At 42.8% G+C, this 14874-nt stretch overlaps 1 protein-coding gene across 1 annotated transcript in view; it reads left to right on the top strand.

The window, feature by feature from the left end:
* LOC137284466 (germ cell-less protein-like 1) overlaps positions 1-11664 on the top strand; it is a 31541-nt gene extending 19877 nt beyond the window's left edge. The window contains exons 14-15 of the mRNA XM_067816282.1: positions 7035-7122; positions 8896-11664. Of these exons, the coding sequence (XP_067672383.1) occupies positions 7035-7122; positions 8896-9264 (457 nt within the window). The 3' untranslated portion in view covers positions 9265-11664. The remainder of the gene's footprint in view (positions 1-7034; positions 7123-8895) is intronic.
* Positions 11665-14874: the final 3210 nt, after the last annotated feature.

Below are 14874 nucleotides of genomic sequence, written 5' to 3'. Positions count from 1 at the left end.
CCCGGATGCCTTATCCCATCCTGAAGTTCAGAAGCTTCTGCGATCTCTCTTGACACCGGGCGCTGCTGTACTTCCTACCTTTACCAACGACAGCGCCTAGACTTACGCCAGCGCCGTTGCCTGTACCAGCGCCTCTGCCTGTCCCGGCGCCACTGCCTGTCCCGGCGCCTTTGTTTACATCAGCACCGGTGTTTTCGTCATCGCTTATTCCGACGCCAGCGCCTATTCCGACGCCAGCGCCTGTACCAACGCCAGCGCCAATGTTGTTGCCGGACCCTGCTCCTATAACTACTTCTTATCGAATCCCCAGAGTGTCTCATACGCTGACTAAAGAAGAAATGTTACAGCGCCAGTTGGATGAAGAGCGCGCTTGTCGTTTAGAGGCTGAGCGCTCCCGGCGCAGATCTCGTTCTAGGTCCCCGAAGGGTCGGCGCTCTCGTTCTCCACACCGTAGCAGACGCCGGCGCTCCCGGTCTGTTTCCCGCTCTCCAAGGCGCTCCTTAGAAGAAGACTCACGTACCAGAAGTAGACGTAGAGTGCGATCTCGGTCAAGATCACCACGGCGTCTCTCTAGATCCCAGCGTTCACGATCGCCGGAACCACTGCGGACTTCCTGCAAGGAATTTAACACTAAGAACTCTGCTTCCAACTCGAGTCAGCGACGAGAATCAACCTCTACTTCCTGGGAGGATCACGAGGAACAGTTCTTTTGTCCAGACTATGAGGAGGAACCTGGCAATGTTGGTGATAGTGATGGCACCTATCTTCCCTTAACTGCTGTCTTTGAGTGGATTGCCGACAGATTACCGGACTGTCCTTCCCCTTCTTCGGATTCAAGCAACCCGGCGTCGATTCACTTGTCTCCTGAGTTACTTATTCCACCACACCCTATGGTGGCGGATGCGGTTGCTTTGTTAGACTCGGACTTTGCGAAGTTATCCTTAAATCCAACCATCAAAGCGTCGAAGTCTAAGAAATCAGATTATAAAGTACACAGTCTGGATTTTGCCGACAACGGGGCAGTGCTAGACGATTCAATTAAGAGGTTGTCAAGCTCAACTCCGTCATCTTACAGAGTTCAGGATTCAAAACTAGCAGCTATTGATACGGAACTGAAACGTATGCTTAAACCTATCTCGGCGCTTGCGTCATCCACCTCCGCTGCAGCCTTGGATTTGTCAGAGGATAATGCCTCGAGGGTGGATCATTTAACTACCATTTTTGCTTGGCAAGGCAGAGTACTCCATGACCTACTTGGACATTTACGCGCGGCGCTAGCCATGACTACTACTATGCGCCGATCTGGATTTTTAGATGCTTGTTCTTGGCAAGAGGAATTTAAACGTCAACTACTTCGTGCACCATTTACGTCTAAGTTCCTCTTTGATGAAAAGATACCGACGGTGTATAAACAACATGCCGAACTTACTAACACGGAAGTGGCGCTGTCAACTTTCGAGGCCTTGGGCTCTGCATTTCGTGGCCGAGCCAGGGGTAATGCCAAGAAAAGATATGTACCCAGGAGAGAGTCTATCCGTTCCTCGTTTGGGAGGGGACGAGGTCGTACCAAGGACTCAGATGTCCAGCGCAAGCCTCAAGAACGTGGCAGGGATGCCCCAGCTACGTCCAGTCGAGGTAGGGGCAAGCGTCCCTACTCCGGCCGCTGAAGCCATGGACTACTACGACTGGGACCTCCCACCCCCAGTCGTACCAGTTCATCCGACCCCTGTAGGTGGGAGACTAGAGATCTTCTGGGCCAACTGGACATTCCTGGAAGACCCGTTTGTTTGCAAGATCCTGAGAGCCGGCTACAAGCTACCACTAGCCAGAGCTCCGCCGTTGACTACCACTCCCCGGTCACGAGTGTACTCAATAGATCAACAGGTACTTATACTAGAAAACATCAACATTTTATTAACAAAACATGCTATAGAGATAGTGTCAGAACCCCATCACTCCCCGGGGTTCTATTCACCCATCTTCCTGATACCCAAGAAAGGTTCCACCAAAATGCGGATGATTCACAACATGGCGTCTTTCAACAACCTGTATTTAGCCGAGCCCCCGCATTTCCGAATGACGTCACTGGATCAGATCCGAGCCAAGTTGTCACCCGGAGCTTGGATGGCCAGCCTAGATTTACAGGATGCTTACCTGCACGTTCCTGTATTCCCACGCCACAGGAAATTCCTGCGTTTCATATTCAACGGAGTACACTACCAGTGGCGAGTGCTGCCGTTTGGAATTTCTACGGCCCCGTGGCTTTTCACTCGGGTCACACTGCCTGTCATCCGGTTTCTGCGCCTCCGGGGGATAGACTTCGATCCTTACATCGACGATTGTTTTCTAAATCACTGCAATCCTCAGTTGCTACGCAAACAGCTGGACTTCTCCACACGCCTACTTCAGCAGTTGGGATGGATTATCAATATCGAGAAGTCGCAACTGGAACCAACGCAGGAGTTAACTTTCATTGGGGGGTTGTTCCTGACTCGGCTCAATCTGGTCAGGGTCCCTCCCGATCGATGGCAGAAGATTCTCGCCTTTACGGATCGAGCTCTGTCCCTACCTCTCACCCTCAGAGAATGGCAGTCTCTGTTGGGCTTGTTGACGTCGGCGCAGGACCTCACCCTCAGAGGACGGCTTATGCTGCGCCCACTACAGAGGTTCCTATTACCATTCATTCGAGAGAACGACCTCCAGTCATCATTTCTTCTACCCCCGCACCTGCATCAGTACCTCAGGTGGTGGACGGTAGAGTGGAATGTCTGCGCCGGTGTTTGTTTGACAAGCTTCAACCACAACCACGAATTGTTTGTAGACGCATCCCTCTTGGGATGGGGCGCTCACTTGAACGGCCAGACAACCTCAGGGCTGTGGTCAGACGCCGAAAGGGAGTGGCATATCAACAACCTGGAGATGCAAGCAGTCATCCTAGCGGTCCGCCACTGGCTACCGGTTCTAACAAACTCCAGACTCCTGGTAGCGTCCGACAATTCCACGGTCGTGTGGGTGATTCACAATCAGGGTACAACCAGGTCCAAACAACTTCTGGACCAGATGTTCCTGTTAGCGGATCTGGTAGACAGCAACGGCATTGTGATCGCGGCTCGTCACATTCCCGGCTGCAAAAACATCCTGGCAGACGCCCTGTCGCGCCCCGGCAAACCATCCCCGACGGAGTGGATGCTTCATCCGGACGCATTTCGCCAGATTTGCTGGCAACTCGGGAGACCACTGGTAGATCTTTTTGCCACCAGTTTCAATCACCAGTTACCAACGTACGTATCTCCCGTGCCGGATCCACAGGCGTGGGCAGTCGACGCGATGTCTCTATCATGGGAAGGCCTGGACGCATATGCGTTCCCTCCTCCAATCCTTCTCTCGGATGTAATCGCCAAGATCAGACTGACGCGGAACCTCCGACTGCTTTTGGTCGCACCCTGGTGGCCAGCCAGATCGTGGTTTCCCGATCTTCGACGGCTCGCCAGCGGAGACCCTTACAAACCTATTTGTCAGCTTTGAATTCTGTCCTTGCTATCAAGTCAGATACACAGATCTCCAAGATACCAGAACTTATTGCGCTTCTCAAAGCTTTCAAGCTGGAAGACCAGAAGGCCAAGTTCCGTCCTCCAGCTTGGGATCTTAATGTTGTCCTTCAACATCTCAGAGGGCCGCTGTACGAGCCATTAGAAGAAGCCTCCTTTGAACATCTTTCCAAGAAGACGGTTTTCTTACTATCATTGGCAACAGCGGCTAGAGTCAGCGAGATCCATGCTCTTGACGTTACTCAGATCCGATTTGAACAGTCAAGACACGGACGTGTTCATTTGGGTTTGCTTTGGGATTTTGTGGCTAAGAACCAGCTTCCCGGGCAGCCTAACAGGCTATTTTCCATCCCTCCTTTGTCTACGATCCTGGGTCATCATGACTTGGAGGAGGAGCTACTATGTCCAGTCAGGGCTCTCAGATGCTATATTAAAAGGTCAGCCTCTAGGAGACGATCCCGCAAAAGATTATTCATTCCCGTTGCCGTGTCCTGCAAAGGCGAAGTAAACAGAAATACTATTGCCCTCTGGCTCAGATCGACTATCTTGGCGGCCTATGACGACAAGCACCTGCCTCATCCGGTAGCAAGTAACCCGCACGAGATCAGGGCCTTGGCGTCTACGATGGCCCTCCATCGGAACTGCACAGTACCGCAGATCATGGAGGGCTGTTTCTGGAGGTCATCAACTGTCTTCGCATCCCACTACTTGAGGGACTTGGCAGTTGAAGACGTGGAGGGGTTACAGTCATTTGGTCCATTGGTGGTTGCTCAGCAACTTACCCGACCATCCGCCCATTAGGTAACTACACTTCTACTTACCTTTGGTCTTAAGATTAACATCACCCCCAGGGTGCGTCGGTTTTTCTTTGGAGTTCTATTGGGTTGCTCTTTGTCCTGTTCCAGGTATTATCCTGAGACCGTTGACATTGGCTTTCCCGTGTTCTCCTGATGCATGTGCACTGTTTGCTGAGGGATGGTCCTCCGGAGTCCACACCACCATCCATCTGTCGAAGCCATATGCATAAGACCTATGGTAAGGTAAGTTAAAAATTTATTAAAATCTAAATATTTTAGATATTTAAATACTTACCTTACCATAGGGCGTTGACTCCCTCCCAACGCTGGATGCTCCTCCCCACTTTGGACTCTTCGGACCTTCCGGTTGACGGTAAAAGTGAATTTTGGATTCTGCGCTCTCGCGCGAGTGGAGAGATCACGTCACTTCCGTGACTACATTCGTAGATTACATGAGGTAGCCATCGAGGGGATGGCGAATCAACGACTGTCTGATCTCGTTTAGCGAAGCTAGAGGTAATATGCATAAGACCTATGGTAAGGTAAGTATTTAAATATCTAAAATATTTAGATTTTAATAAGTTTTTAGTTGTTGAAGGAAACTCGGCGAAGAACATTGAAGAAAGGCTTTCAGCAGTTTATGGGAAGTCTTCCCCTTCATCTGCTACCATCAAACGATGGGTCAATGAATTTAAGCATGGTAGAGAGTGTCTTGAAGATGACCCCCGTCCAGGTCGCCCAACAACAAGCACTAGTCAGGAAAACATTGACAGAGTGCGTTGACTTGTGCTGGAAAATCGTCGAATCACACTCCACGAGTTAGAGGAGACCACAGGCATTTCACACAGATCCATCGAGACAGTTCTTCATGAACATCTCGTCATGTCTAAGGTGTGCGCAAGATGGGTGCCAAGAATACTTACAGATGAAATGAAGCAAACAAGGGTCACCATAAGCAACTCCATGCTAACCAGACACAACAAGAAACCAGAAGATTTTTTCACTTTAGGCTAGTAACCTGTGATGAAACCTGGATCCACCACTATGATCCTGAGAGCAAACAAGAATCCATGGAATGGAAACATGTCACTTCTCCCAGGACCAAAAAGTTCAAAGCCTCCCGATCAGTGCAGAAGGTAATGGCGAGAGTCTTCTGGGATAGCAAAGGCGTCATCCACATAGATTACTTACCAAAAGGAAAAACAATGAATGGGGAATATTACGCTAACTTGTTGAGGCAAGTGCGACAGTCAATCAAGGAGAACATCAGACGTGGTATTCTTCTACATCAAGACAATGCTCCTGTACACACCTCTCGCTTTGCAGCCGCTGCTGTCAACGAATGCGAGTACGAAATCTTGCCGCATCCCCCCTACTCTCCAGACCTGGCACCAAGTGATTACCATCTGTTCCCAAATCTCAAGAAACACTTGCGTGGTCGTAGATTTCAGGATGATAATGATATTATTGGTGCTACTGAGCCTTGGTTTGAGGACCAAAATGGCGCCTTCTACAGAGATGGCATCAGCGCCAGGCAGAAAAGATGGAACAAGTGTCTTGACTCACAAGGGGACTATGTTGAAAAATAAATGTGGTTCATACTGATATTTTATGTTTTTCTATGCAAGGCTCAAAACTTATTGACATCCCCTCGTAGTATTATCAAGGAGCACACAGTTGTAAGAGTTTGATATGCTGATGCATTTCTTGTATTTAATACTACACTGGGTTTATTCTGGGTCATATGGTGTTCGTAAGTATGTTTGACAAAGAGGTATATGAGAATCCATCAGTAGACCTTATTAGGGTGATACCATATATATACACTATTTGTTTATGTATCATTATCACATAATTTATTACAAATGATTATCAAATATTCTTTAGGAGAAGAGTGCTGTGGTTTTCTTTCCATACAAGTCACTGATGATTTTATGAGTGTTTCATTGACATTGTGATGGCACTCTTGTGAGAAATGAGTAGTTTCTTCCTGAGATTTTACAAATATTGTCATGATTTTTAGCAGTTGGAGTGTGTTTGGTTATTATGTTTGAAGAGAGATGTTAGCCCCTATACAACAGAAGAGTCTGATATGGTAGCAAAAGTTATATGCCTTTTCAGTGAAATTCATGAGCATATGGGTGGTATAGATGGACCAGATCATAAGTAGTTATCCTGTCTGGCATTTAGCAGTGAGGGGATCGAATAAGGACTTGTCAGAGTCTGTATACTGTGTCTGAGTGGGATGTCCACGTTTAACTGTGGCATATGATTTCCAAGGGTTAGTGCTGTGTAAGCAGTGTTTGTCCAGACTAGTACAAGAACTTTAAGCAAACATCTAGACATGTGTGCATGTACTCAGCTGTTTGAGTACAATAATTTTGAACGCAAGGTTACACCCAGTTTCACATCACATCATATCATAATCAGGACAGAAGCAAGCTTCATTCCAAAGATATGCAGAACCTGTAGTTAGTGAGGATACAGATCTTGTGATTTAAACCATTTCTGCACTATAGTCTAGGACATATTTTAATGTTTCTGGGTAAGATTTCTTATTATTAAATCATGCGGTTGAACCTTTTAATTTTCAGAAGAATTGAATATTTACAGTTCGGTAGGTGCTTTATTTGCTTGTAAAGTTAGATTTCTGAAGTAGGGCTCATGATATCTGTTACCATGATTACAGACTCACGGCTTCCAACATCAATGAGCACGGCTGTGTCACGGCCACTAAGTCAACAGGCATCAAGAAGATCAGTCTCGACAAAAATGAGGTTTGCTTCACCCCATTATTGTTTGTTCTTTATTAGCAATGCTTGCAACATGTACATCAAAACTGGACCAAAATGGCTGGCTTCATAAATGCTAAACACAAGATGATATACTCGAAATACCAAACAACAAATCTGTTGTGTTTTTTACATTAATAATCTTCTAATGACCATGAATACTTAGTTAACATCGTGTCGAAAAAAACAACAACTATGTTACATGTCATATTGTATGTTTCTTTATGTAGTATGATGCATTAGTACTAGGGCTGCAAGGAGGCCACTATGAGGTGAATACAATGCTTATCACAAATACAGGGTCATAAATGTTTTTTATGAATACAATAAAGCATCTTCAGCTGATGTTGTATGTTCCAGTCAAATGGAAACAAATTAAATTAACTGACATGTTTTGGGTGTGGTGACCATGTTTAATTGTCATGACATCAACCAGGGACAGTCAAATCAGATATACAAGAGAATTTACTGTTGACCTGCCTTACCTGAATATATTCCATTTCGCAGATCTCACTTTAGTAAATAACAAGTGTGAAAAAAAACTCTTGTGATAAAATTCACCAATATTTGATTCTAATGGTTGTGAATAACAGTGAATTCATGAAGGAATATAGTACGATATAAGGGTGAACTGTAATAGCCCTATTTAGTACAGCTTCACAACAAATTTGCTTTGACTGCGTGAGAGGTCAAAAGGTAATTAATGAAGCATTATGTATTTTCTGATATAAATTGTTATTGGATGGTGGAGGTTTTTGGTGTCATCAAGAATACTGATATGTGTAACTGGGACAATGTGACACACCATCAACCAAATCACCAAACTTGACCATGCGATCTGTTAATCCTCTCTTGCAACTGTTGGAAGCCGAGGACCCATTTTCTTACACCGAATCCTCAAAATTTTGTGGTAGGTACATATATGTCAAACTTGTCCTACCCTGTCCTAACTTCACCTCAGACCGATTGTTATTGTAAGTCACGTGTGTTATATCTTTGACTGCAGCAGTCATTCCTTATATAGAATGGGAAATCTGAACACGTCAGTATCCCCAACAATAGCTTGGCATTGATTGATTCATTGTTGTTATGCCAGATAGACAGGGAGGGAGGGACGTGTGAAAGAAATCTGGAATGACCTTCACATATTGTGTTGCTTGCCTGTAGATATTAACTATTGTGTTTTCTGTTAATCATCAACATGTTGTGTCTCTGACAACCAGGGGTCATGCTGAAGTTTCCAATAAATCTATCTTGTTTTGCAGTATGTTGATGTCCTGTTGTCATGTTTGGGAATATGTTGAAATTTGATCTATCTCGATACTCACTGGTGTAGATATATCCACTTAGTTCATGCAACCGTGGTAAACTGAATTGGGCAAAGTGTTCCATACTGTTTGACAGTACAGTTTACACATGATCTGATGTATTGTGAAACAAATTTGTGACACTGAAAAGATTATTGTTATGAGTTCACTAAATGATAAAAATCACTGAAAATTGGTGAATTCATAAGAGTGTCAGTGGTCATTTAACAAACTTTCAGGACAAAAAGGGTCCATCTATGGTCTTGCATAAAGTGGTCTCAGGGCTATGACTATCTTAAGTCACTGTTAGAGTTGTCATTTGTAGAGCCGAGATCACATTGTGAATGAGGACCATGAAGGAAAGAAGGCATTGTGCTTTTATCATGTATACTTAGTATTTGCTTCTTGTCATTATTCTGAAGTTTGTATGCTTTATTTTGTTTCCTTGCAGTCAGTGGTATTGCTCAACCTGGAAAACAACTTCAAATTCCCCTTGTACATCACTGTCTGCAGCTTGATGACTACACCCAACCCTACCCTCTCAGTCCCTCGCCTGGATGTCAAGCTGTACAGCAGTGCCACCTGCCAGACACATAGACTGAAGACAGGAGAAGACAAGCCAGACACCATCACTTCAAGTAGCATTGGTGACATGGACCAGTCTCACGATCATCTCAGTGACAGGTGCCAAACTGACCCCAACAGCCATGATGAATCTCAACACTCCCATTCCCTCAGCCCCCAAGCAGAAAGTTTGTTGGCATACTTGAGAAGGAGTAAGTCCAGTACTTCAACACAGCCCTCTGACATGGACAGATAGTTATCAAGGGTTTTGTCTGTCTGTGATTGATTTACATACCCTCAGTAGGCTATTCAGGAAGTCTCCCCTTTCTTGCATGGCTTGCATTTCAGTAAACATTGGTAAATCTATGGTTCTGGCAGTCTCAGATTACCTGCCCTTGAGCTTGATCTAACAGACCAATCATGACATGAGTTACAAACCAGATGCAGTGTTGGGTTAGGTGAACAACATGGAGTCAATCACAATGATTCCATTTTAGTTTCTGGAGGAAATTTAACATTGAAACATGACTGATGTGCTGAAGAAAAAAAATCAAAATTCCATTGACCAGTTTCTTTGTTTATTTAAATATTTAGTTGGTGTGCAAAATGTTTTGATAAATCAAGGGCAGATTGTTTTCTGTTACAAGAACCATGAGGATGGGTCTAGGAGGTATTGAGTGCTGGGATCAGGATAGGTTATAATTGTAATAATACTTCATCATATATCCGCTTGAGAAACTCGCATTGGTAGGTTTATGTGACAGTAATTGTTTCTAAAGTGTTTAATTGAAATGTTTATGCTTCTTTTATTGTTTTCAGTTTGATGGTACTGATAGTATGATGGTTAATATTGCTGTTGTGCATTTTGGTTTAGGTTAAATGGTATGTTTTGCAAGTGAAGACAAATGTTGATGCAGCTGTTCAGTTTTATTATGCAAATCTATCAAAATACTCATGTATCTGTGAAACCATGCTTCCATATTATTGTTAGAATCATCATACATAAGAGAATTACTGTATATATACATATCACCTGTTATCTGTAACAAAATCTGTTTGTATCAAAAACTTTTTAATGTTACCTTGGCATTGTGTATTTAGTATCACATTGCAGGAAAGAAATTCAAGGTCTACCTTTAGCATTCCCCTTCACAAAGTTTACTAAAGCATCACCAAATGACACAATTCATTTGATTTTGTTGCCATATACACCAACAAAACAATGTGCTATATGGGTCTTTTTCACAATCGCCTGACTTTGTGACAGCTGTTTTATCTGCAACTGTCATTCTGATATTGGATCATAACATGTCTTCCCATGTTTTATATATTGTTTCATTCATTTCTGTTAAGAATATATCTGCTCATGATGTCAATCACTTGGTTGTCTGGTCCTCTGTTGTTTTCATTGGGATTCAGACTGAAAACAACAAAGACGCTTTGCTCTCGATGTGAAAACATGCAGTGATAGGAGTGATGTGATTAGCACCAAATATTCCAGGGCCTAGATTTTCGAAGCTCTCTTAACGCCAAGATAGTCTTAAGTGCCATACATTATCATTAACTTACGACTATCTTAGTGCTAAGAGAGTTTCGAAAGTCTGGGTTCAGGTCATTTAGAAGATATATTATTAAAGATATTTGTGTTTTTGAAATGTTAGTGTTTCTTGGGGACATATCTTTGTTTTCTATAATTAGGTAATGGCAATACTGACTGTGAGTCAATAAGCCATAAGGATTGAGATGCTGTAAAGAAGAAAATTGTGTCATTGTTGTTTGTTATATCATTTTGTTAACTGTCGAGAACTGCTATTCAGGTATGAGCTCACCACACTAATGACCATATGATCTAGGGATCTAGGCAGTCTCACACAATGGGCAGAGACCCATGAAGATCTGGGTTTGGGACACCCCATGCTTGTAGTAGCACGTGGCCTATGGAATTGCTTCATTTTGCTAGGGTCGTTAGTCACTGACGATTTTCAGATCCAAATCCATTAAGATCCAGGTTAAAACTAGTCCTCCGAAACCCATGCTTGTTGCAGGGAGGTGATTAAAGGGGCTTGCCAATTTGGTTTTCATATGTTTTCCTATCGAAATTGCTTACATCAGTGCTCATGTCTTTAATCATCGGTTTGTCTGATCCAGATTTTACAGACAGCCACCACATAGCTGGAATAATGTCTTGTTAAATAGCAAACAAACAAACAATCAACAATCAGAGGACTGGGAAGCATTCCTATAATCTCAGGGAATGAGAGTTCACTCAATGGGGGATAGTCAAAGAAGATAGCAGCAGTCCAACAAGATGCTGTCAGATTACGTCTTTGATTGCACTTTCTTAAAGATGCAACACAACTAATTTGGTTCTCACTGTTGACAAAAACAGGTTCATTTTACTTTGATGATGTTTTCGTCTTAGTTATTAAAATCTGAATTTTCCATTTCTCTCTTTTGAGCCTGTTATGTTATGTAATATCAATCACTGTTGATTGATTGAGAAATAAGAGTAGATTGAGGGAACATGACTTAAGCATCTTACGGTTTGTTAATATGTCATCAGTCACAACACTCTGAAGCTTATTTTTAGACATGCTTTGATGAAGCTGAATACTTCAGACTATTTTGGTGAAATAAATTTCTGTGACTGATCTGAGACTTGGTGTTATATTTTGGTTATTATTTTATATCCTTGTATTTTGTTCAGATTGTATTAGTAAGAAAAATGAAAGAAGTTTCTCAGTATTGAAAATGTTCAACACTTTGTCGAGGTTTGTGTTCATGCACTTTCTTCTGATAACTTTCTTTCCAAGGCACGATGTCCAAAGAAGCAACACCTGATGGTGTTTTATGACAAAGATTAAACCTCTGTAATTCTGTATACCCTTGGGGATTTGTATGAGATTTAGACCATGTACCGACCTGGGTAGAATAGGCCTTCAACAATCCATTCTTGCCATATAAGGCGACTGTGCTTGTCGTAAGAGGTGACTAAGGGGATCAGGTGGTCAGGCTCGCAGACTTGGTTGACACATGTCATCGGTTCCCAGTTGCGCAGATCGATGCTCATGTTGTTGATCACTGGATTGTCTGGTTCAGACTCGATTATTTACAGACCGCCGCCATATAGCTGGAATATTGCTGAGTGGGGCGTAAAATCACTCCTCTCACTAGGCAATGTACCCCTGTAATGTGGTTAAATGATTACAGTGTACAACTGGCAGATGACCATTTCGGTTGTGATAATAAGATGCTTTGGTGTCCAGCACTGGATTTCGTGGACTTTTTTTTATTAATTACAGGTGTGCAGGGAAATGGTTTGAATATCACAGATTTAGCTTTACTACTGTTACAACACTGGCTTGAAATTAAAACAACGCTGGTGATATCATTTCTGTCATATCTTTGTCAATTGGCTTTAAAAGGCCTTAACATGTTAACTTTGGCCTATAGATCGAGTATTCAATGTTGGATACAGAAACCTTGTCATTTTCTACTGACACTCATCATGACTTTTGGTTCATTTCTTACCAGAATGTTTGGTTTCAAAAGTCATACTTTTTAGGCCATCCAGGATTCACAAAGCAGTTTTTGCATCCATTATCAATTAGGACAAACACAATCCTTTGTTATCGAAGACTTACGTAAGTCCTAAGTATTTTCATTCCCGTTTAAAATATAGAACATTCTTATCTTTATTTTCCCGCCGTTGTGGACATTTAAGCCTTGATGTCGCGGAAGATGGACTGTTTCTTGTGCATTGTTACATGTTGATTCTCAAGTTGAAACTTACTATACTCTCAAAAAAAGGTAGGGGATAATGAACTTTCAGTTTGGATAGGAAGTGCAAAACGTTAACTAACATTTCAAGGACAAACATCCCACCATTTCTCTCTATTACCACCCTAAACACAACGCATGATATGCACGTGCACAACACAGTAGCCCCCATACACGCGCACGGTGCCCCGTTCTTGATTTTGACGTTTTTTCAAGAAGGTCGAGAAATCACTTAGGACATTAATTTTGACACTCATCTTGCATCACACATTTGTTAGTGTGTCTAGTCGTTTGTGTTAAAATGAAAAACGCGTATACATGCTAATTACATGCTATACACCAACCATCTTTCAATAGCGACTACATTCCAAATAACATTTTGTATGGAAGTGCAAATGGTGATGCACTCTCAAAACATTCAATAATATCAGATCAACAATGATTGACTCCGATAAATCTCATAAATATATTTAGTCGTAAATAAAAGAAAATGAAGATCCCCTACTTTCTTTTAAAAGTAGTTAACCGGGAATCAGAACTACAGCAACGCAGTGTTAAAACAAAGAAACCTGATGCAATTAACAATTGTGTTCCAAGATTCACTAAGTTAACAAATCAATACAAATTCTTCTCAAACGCATCGCAAAATTAGTGACAATACAAATTGCCAAAATAGTGGCAATACATATTGCAAAAATAGTGGCAATACAAATTCAGAGGCTGTCATATAGGCAATGATGACAATATTCACCTCTCATGACCTGTGAAGATCCAGGTTTGAATTGATCTTCAGTAGCCCATGCTTGACATAAGAAGCGACTAGTGAGTGATTGAGTTTAGTTTTACGCGGCAATATTCCAGCTATATGGTGGCTGTCCGTAAATAATCGAGTCTGGACCAGACAATCCAGTGATCCAGTTGGGAACCGATAACATGTTTTGTACAATTTTGACTATATAATTAGTATGTATTTGCTTAAGCAGTATTACAGCTGAAATGGTGCTTGTGAAAAGAATCGAGTCTGGTCCAGACAATCTAGTGATTGTCACCGTGATGACAGTGTAAATGTTTATGAATCATTCTGAAATACTGGTTGTAACAGGCGTTCGCGAAAAGGTGTGCATAACCTGCCCAACCAGTGGCATCTGTGGTAAACGAATGCAAAGTCAAGCCAGTTGTTCACTTGGAATAATTCCGGAACGAATGGTACAAGTAAAAATAAGGAATTGCATCGGACATGTCACTGATGCATCATATTTGGATATGGCCTCCACATCTCCACCATAGAAGCTTCTGAAAGTTGTACTGAGAACCTGAATGTTGTAACCTTGTTTGAATAACCTTTGAGCAACTGTGCTGAAAAGAGCTATCTTCGGGGGTAGAGCGGTAGCCTAGTTCGCTTGTCACGACGAAGACCCGGGTTCGATTCCCCACATTTGTACAATGTGTGAAGCCCATGTCTGGTGTCCCCCGCTGTGATTTTGATGGAACATTGCTAAAAACGACGTAGAACTCGCTCACTCACTAACTTAACTACCTTCTTGATGTGCACATAATTTGGACAACCTCTAAACGAAAGAGCCATACTGAACATGTCCACAGAACAACATCGAACAAAGCAACTTGAAAGGAGTGGTAAACCTCTGCAACCCCGCATGTCATCTTGAAAGGAGTGCATTGTTCACTCCTCTTGCCTTCAGTCACTCATTAGCATAGTCAGATTTCCGCAATACAGGTCTCCACGACACAAAGTTAAGCGCCATGCATTCGCCTGAATTAATACAGAAGAAATCTGCCTTTTGTTATCTCATGTTTTTTATGGCAACGCACAGAATTACTGATCTTTAAAACGCCCTCGTTCGGTTAGGTTGGTATGACCCAGTATGTCGTGTCTCTTTGCTTGAAGTTCAGCTGTGGGCCGTCTTTGATGAAGCAATGGTGTCTTTAGATACGTCACTTGTCCGATGTCCATATATTGTAATTATGTTTTGATGTGGCTTTTAATGATCCCCGAGATGTTCTACCCTTGAGTGATATTCGCCCGAATATTACCTTAAAGGCTTTGATTTGTCATCTCCACTCTGGT

Source organism: Haliotis asinina, chromosome 5 (assembly GCF_037392515.1).
Source record: "Haliotis asinina isolate JCU_RB_2024 chromosome 5, JCU_Hal_asi_v2, whole genome shotgun sequence".
NCBI classification, from domain to species: domain Eukaryota; kingdom Metazoa; phylum Mollusca; class Gastropoda; order Lepetellida; family Haliotidae; genus Haliotis; species Haliotis asinina.
The sequence above is the reverse complement of the archived record's forward strand: the minus strand, read 5'-3'. Positions and strand labels throughout refer to the sequence as shown.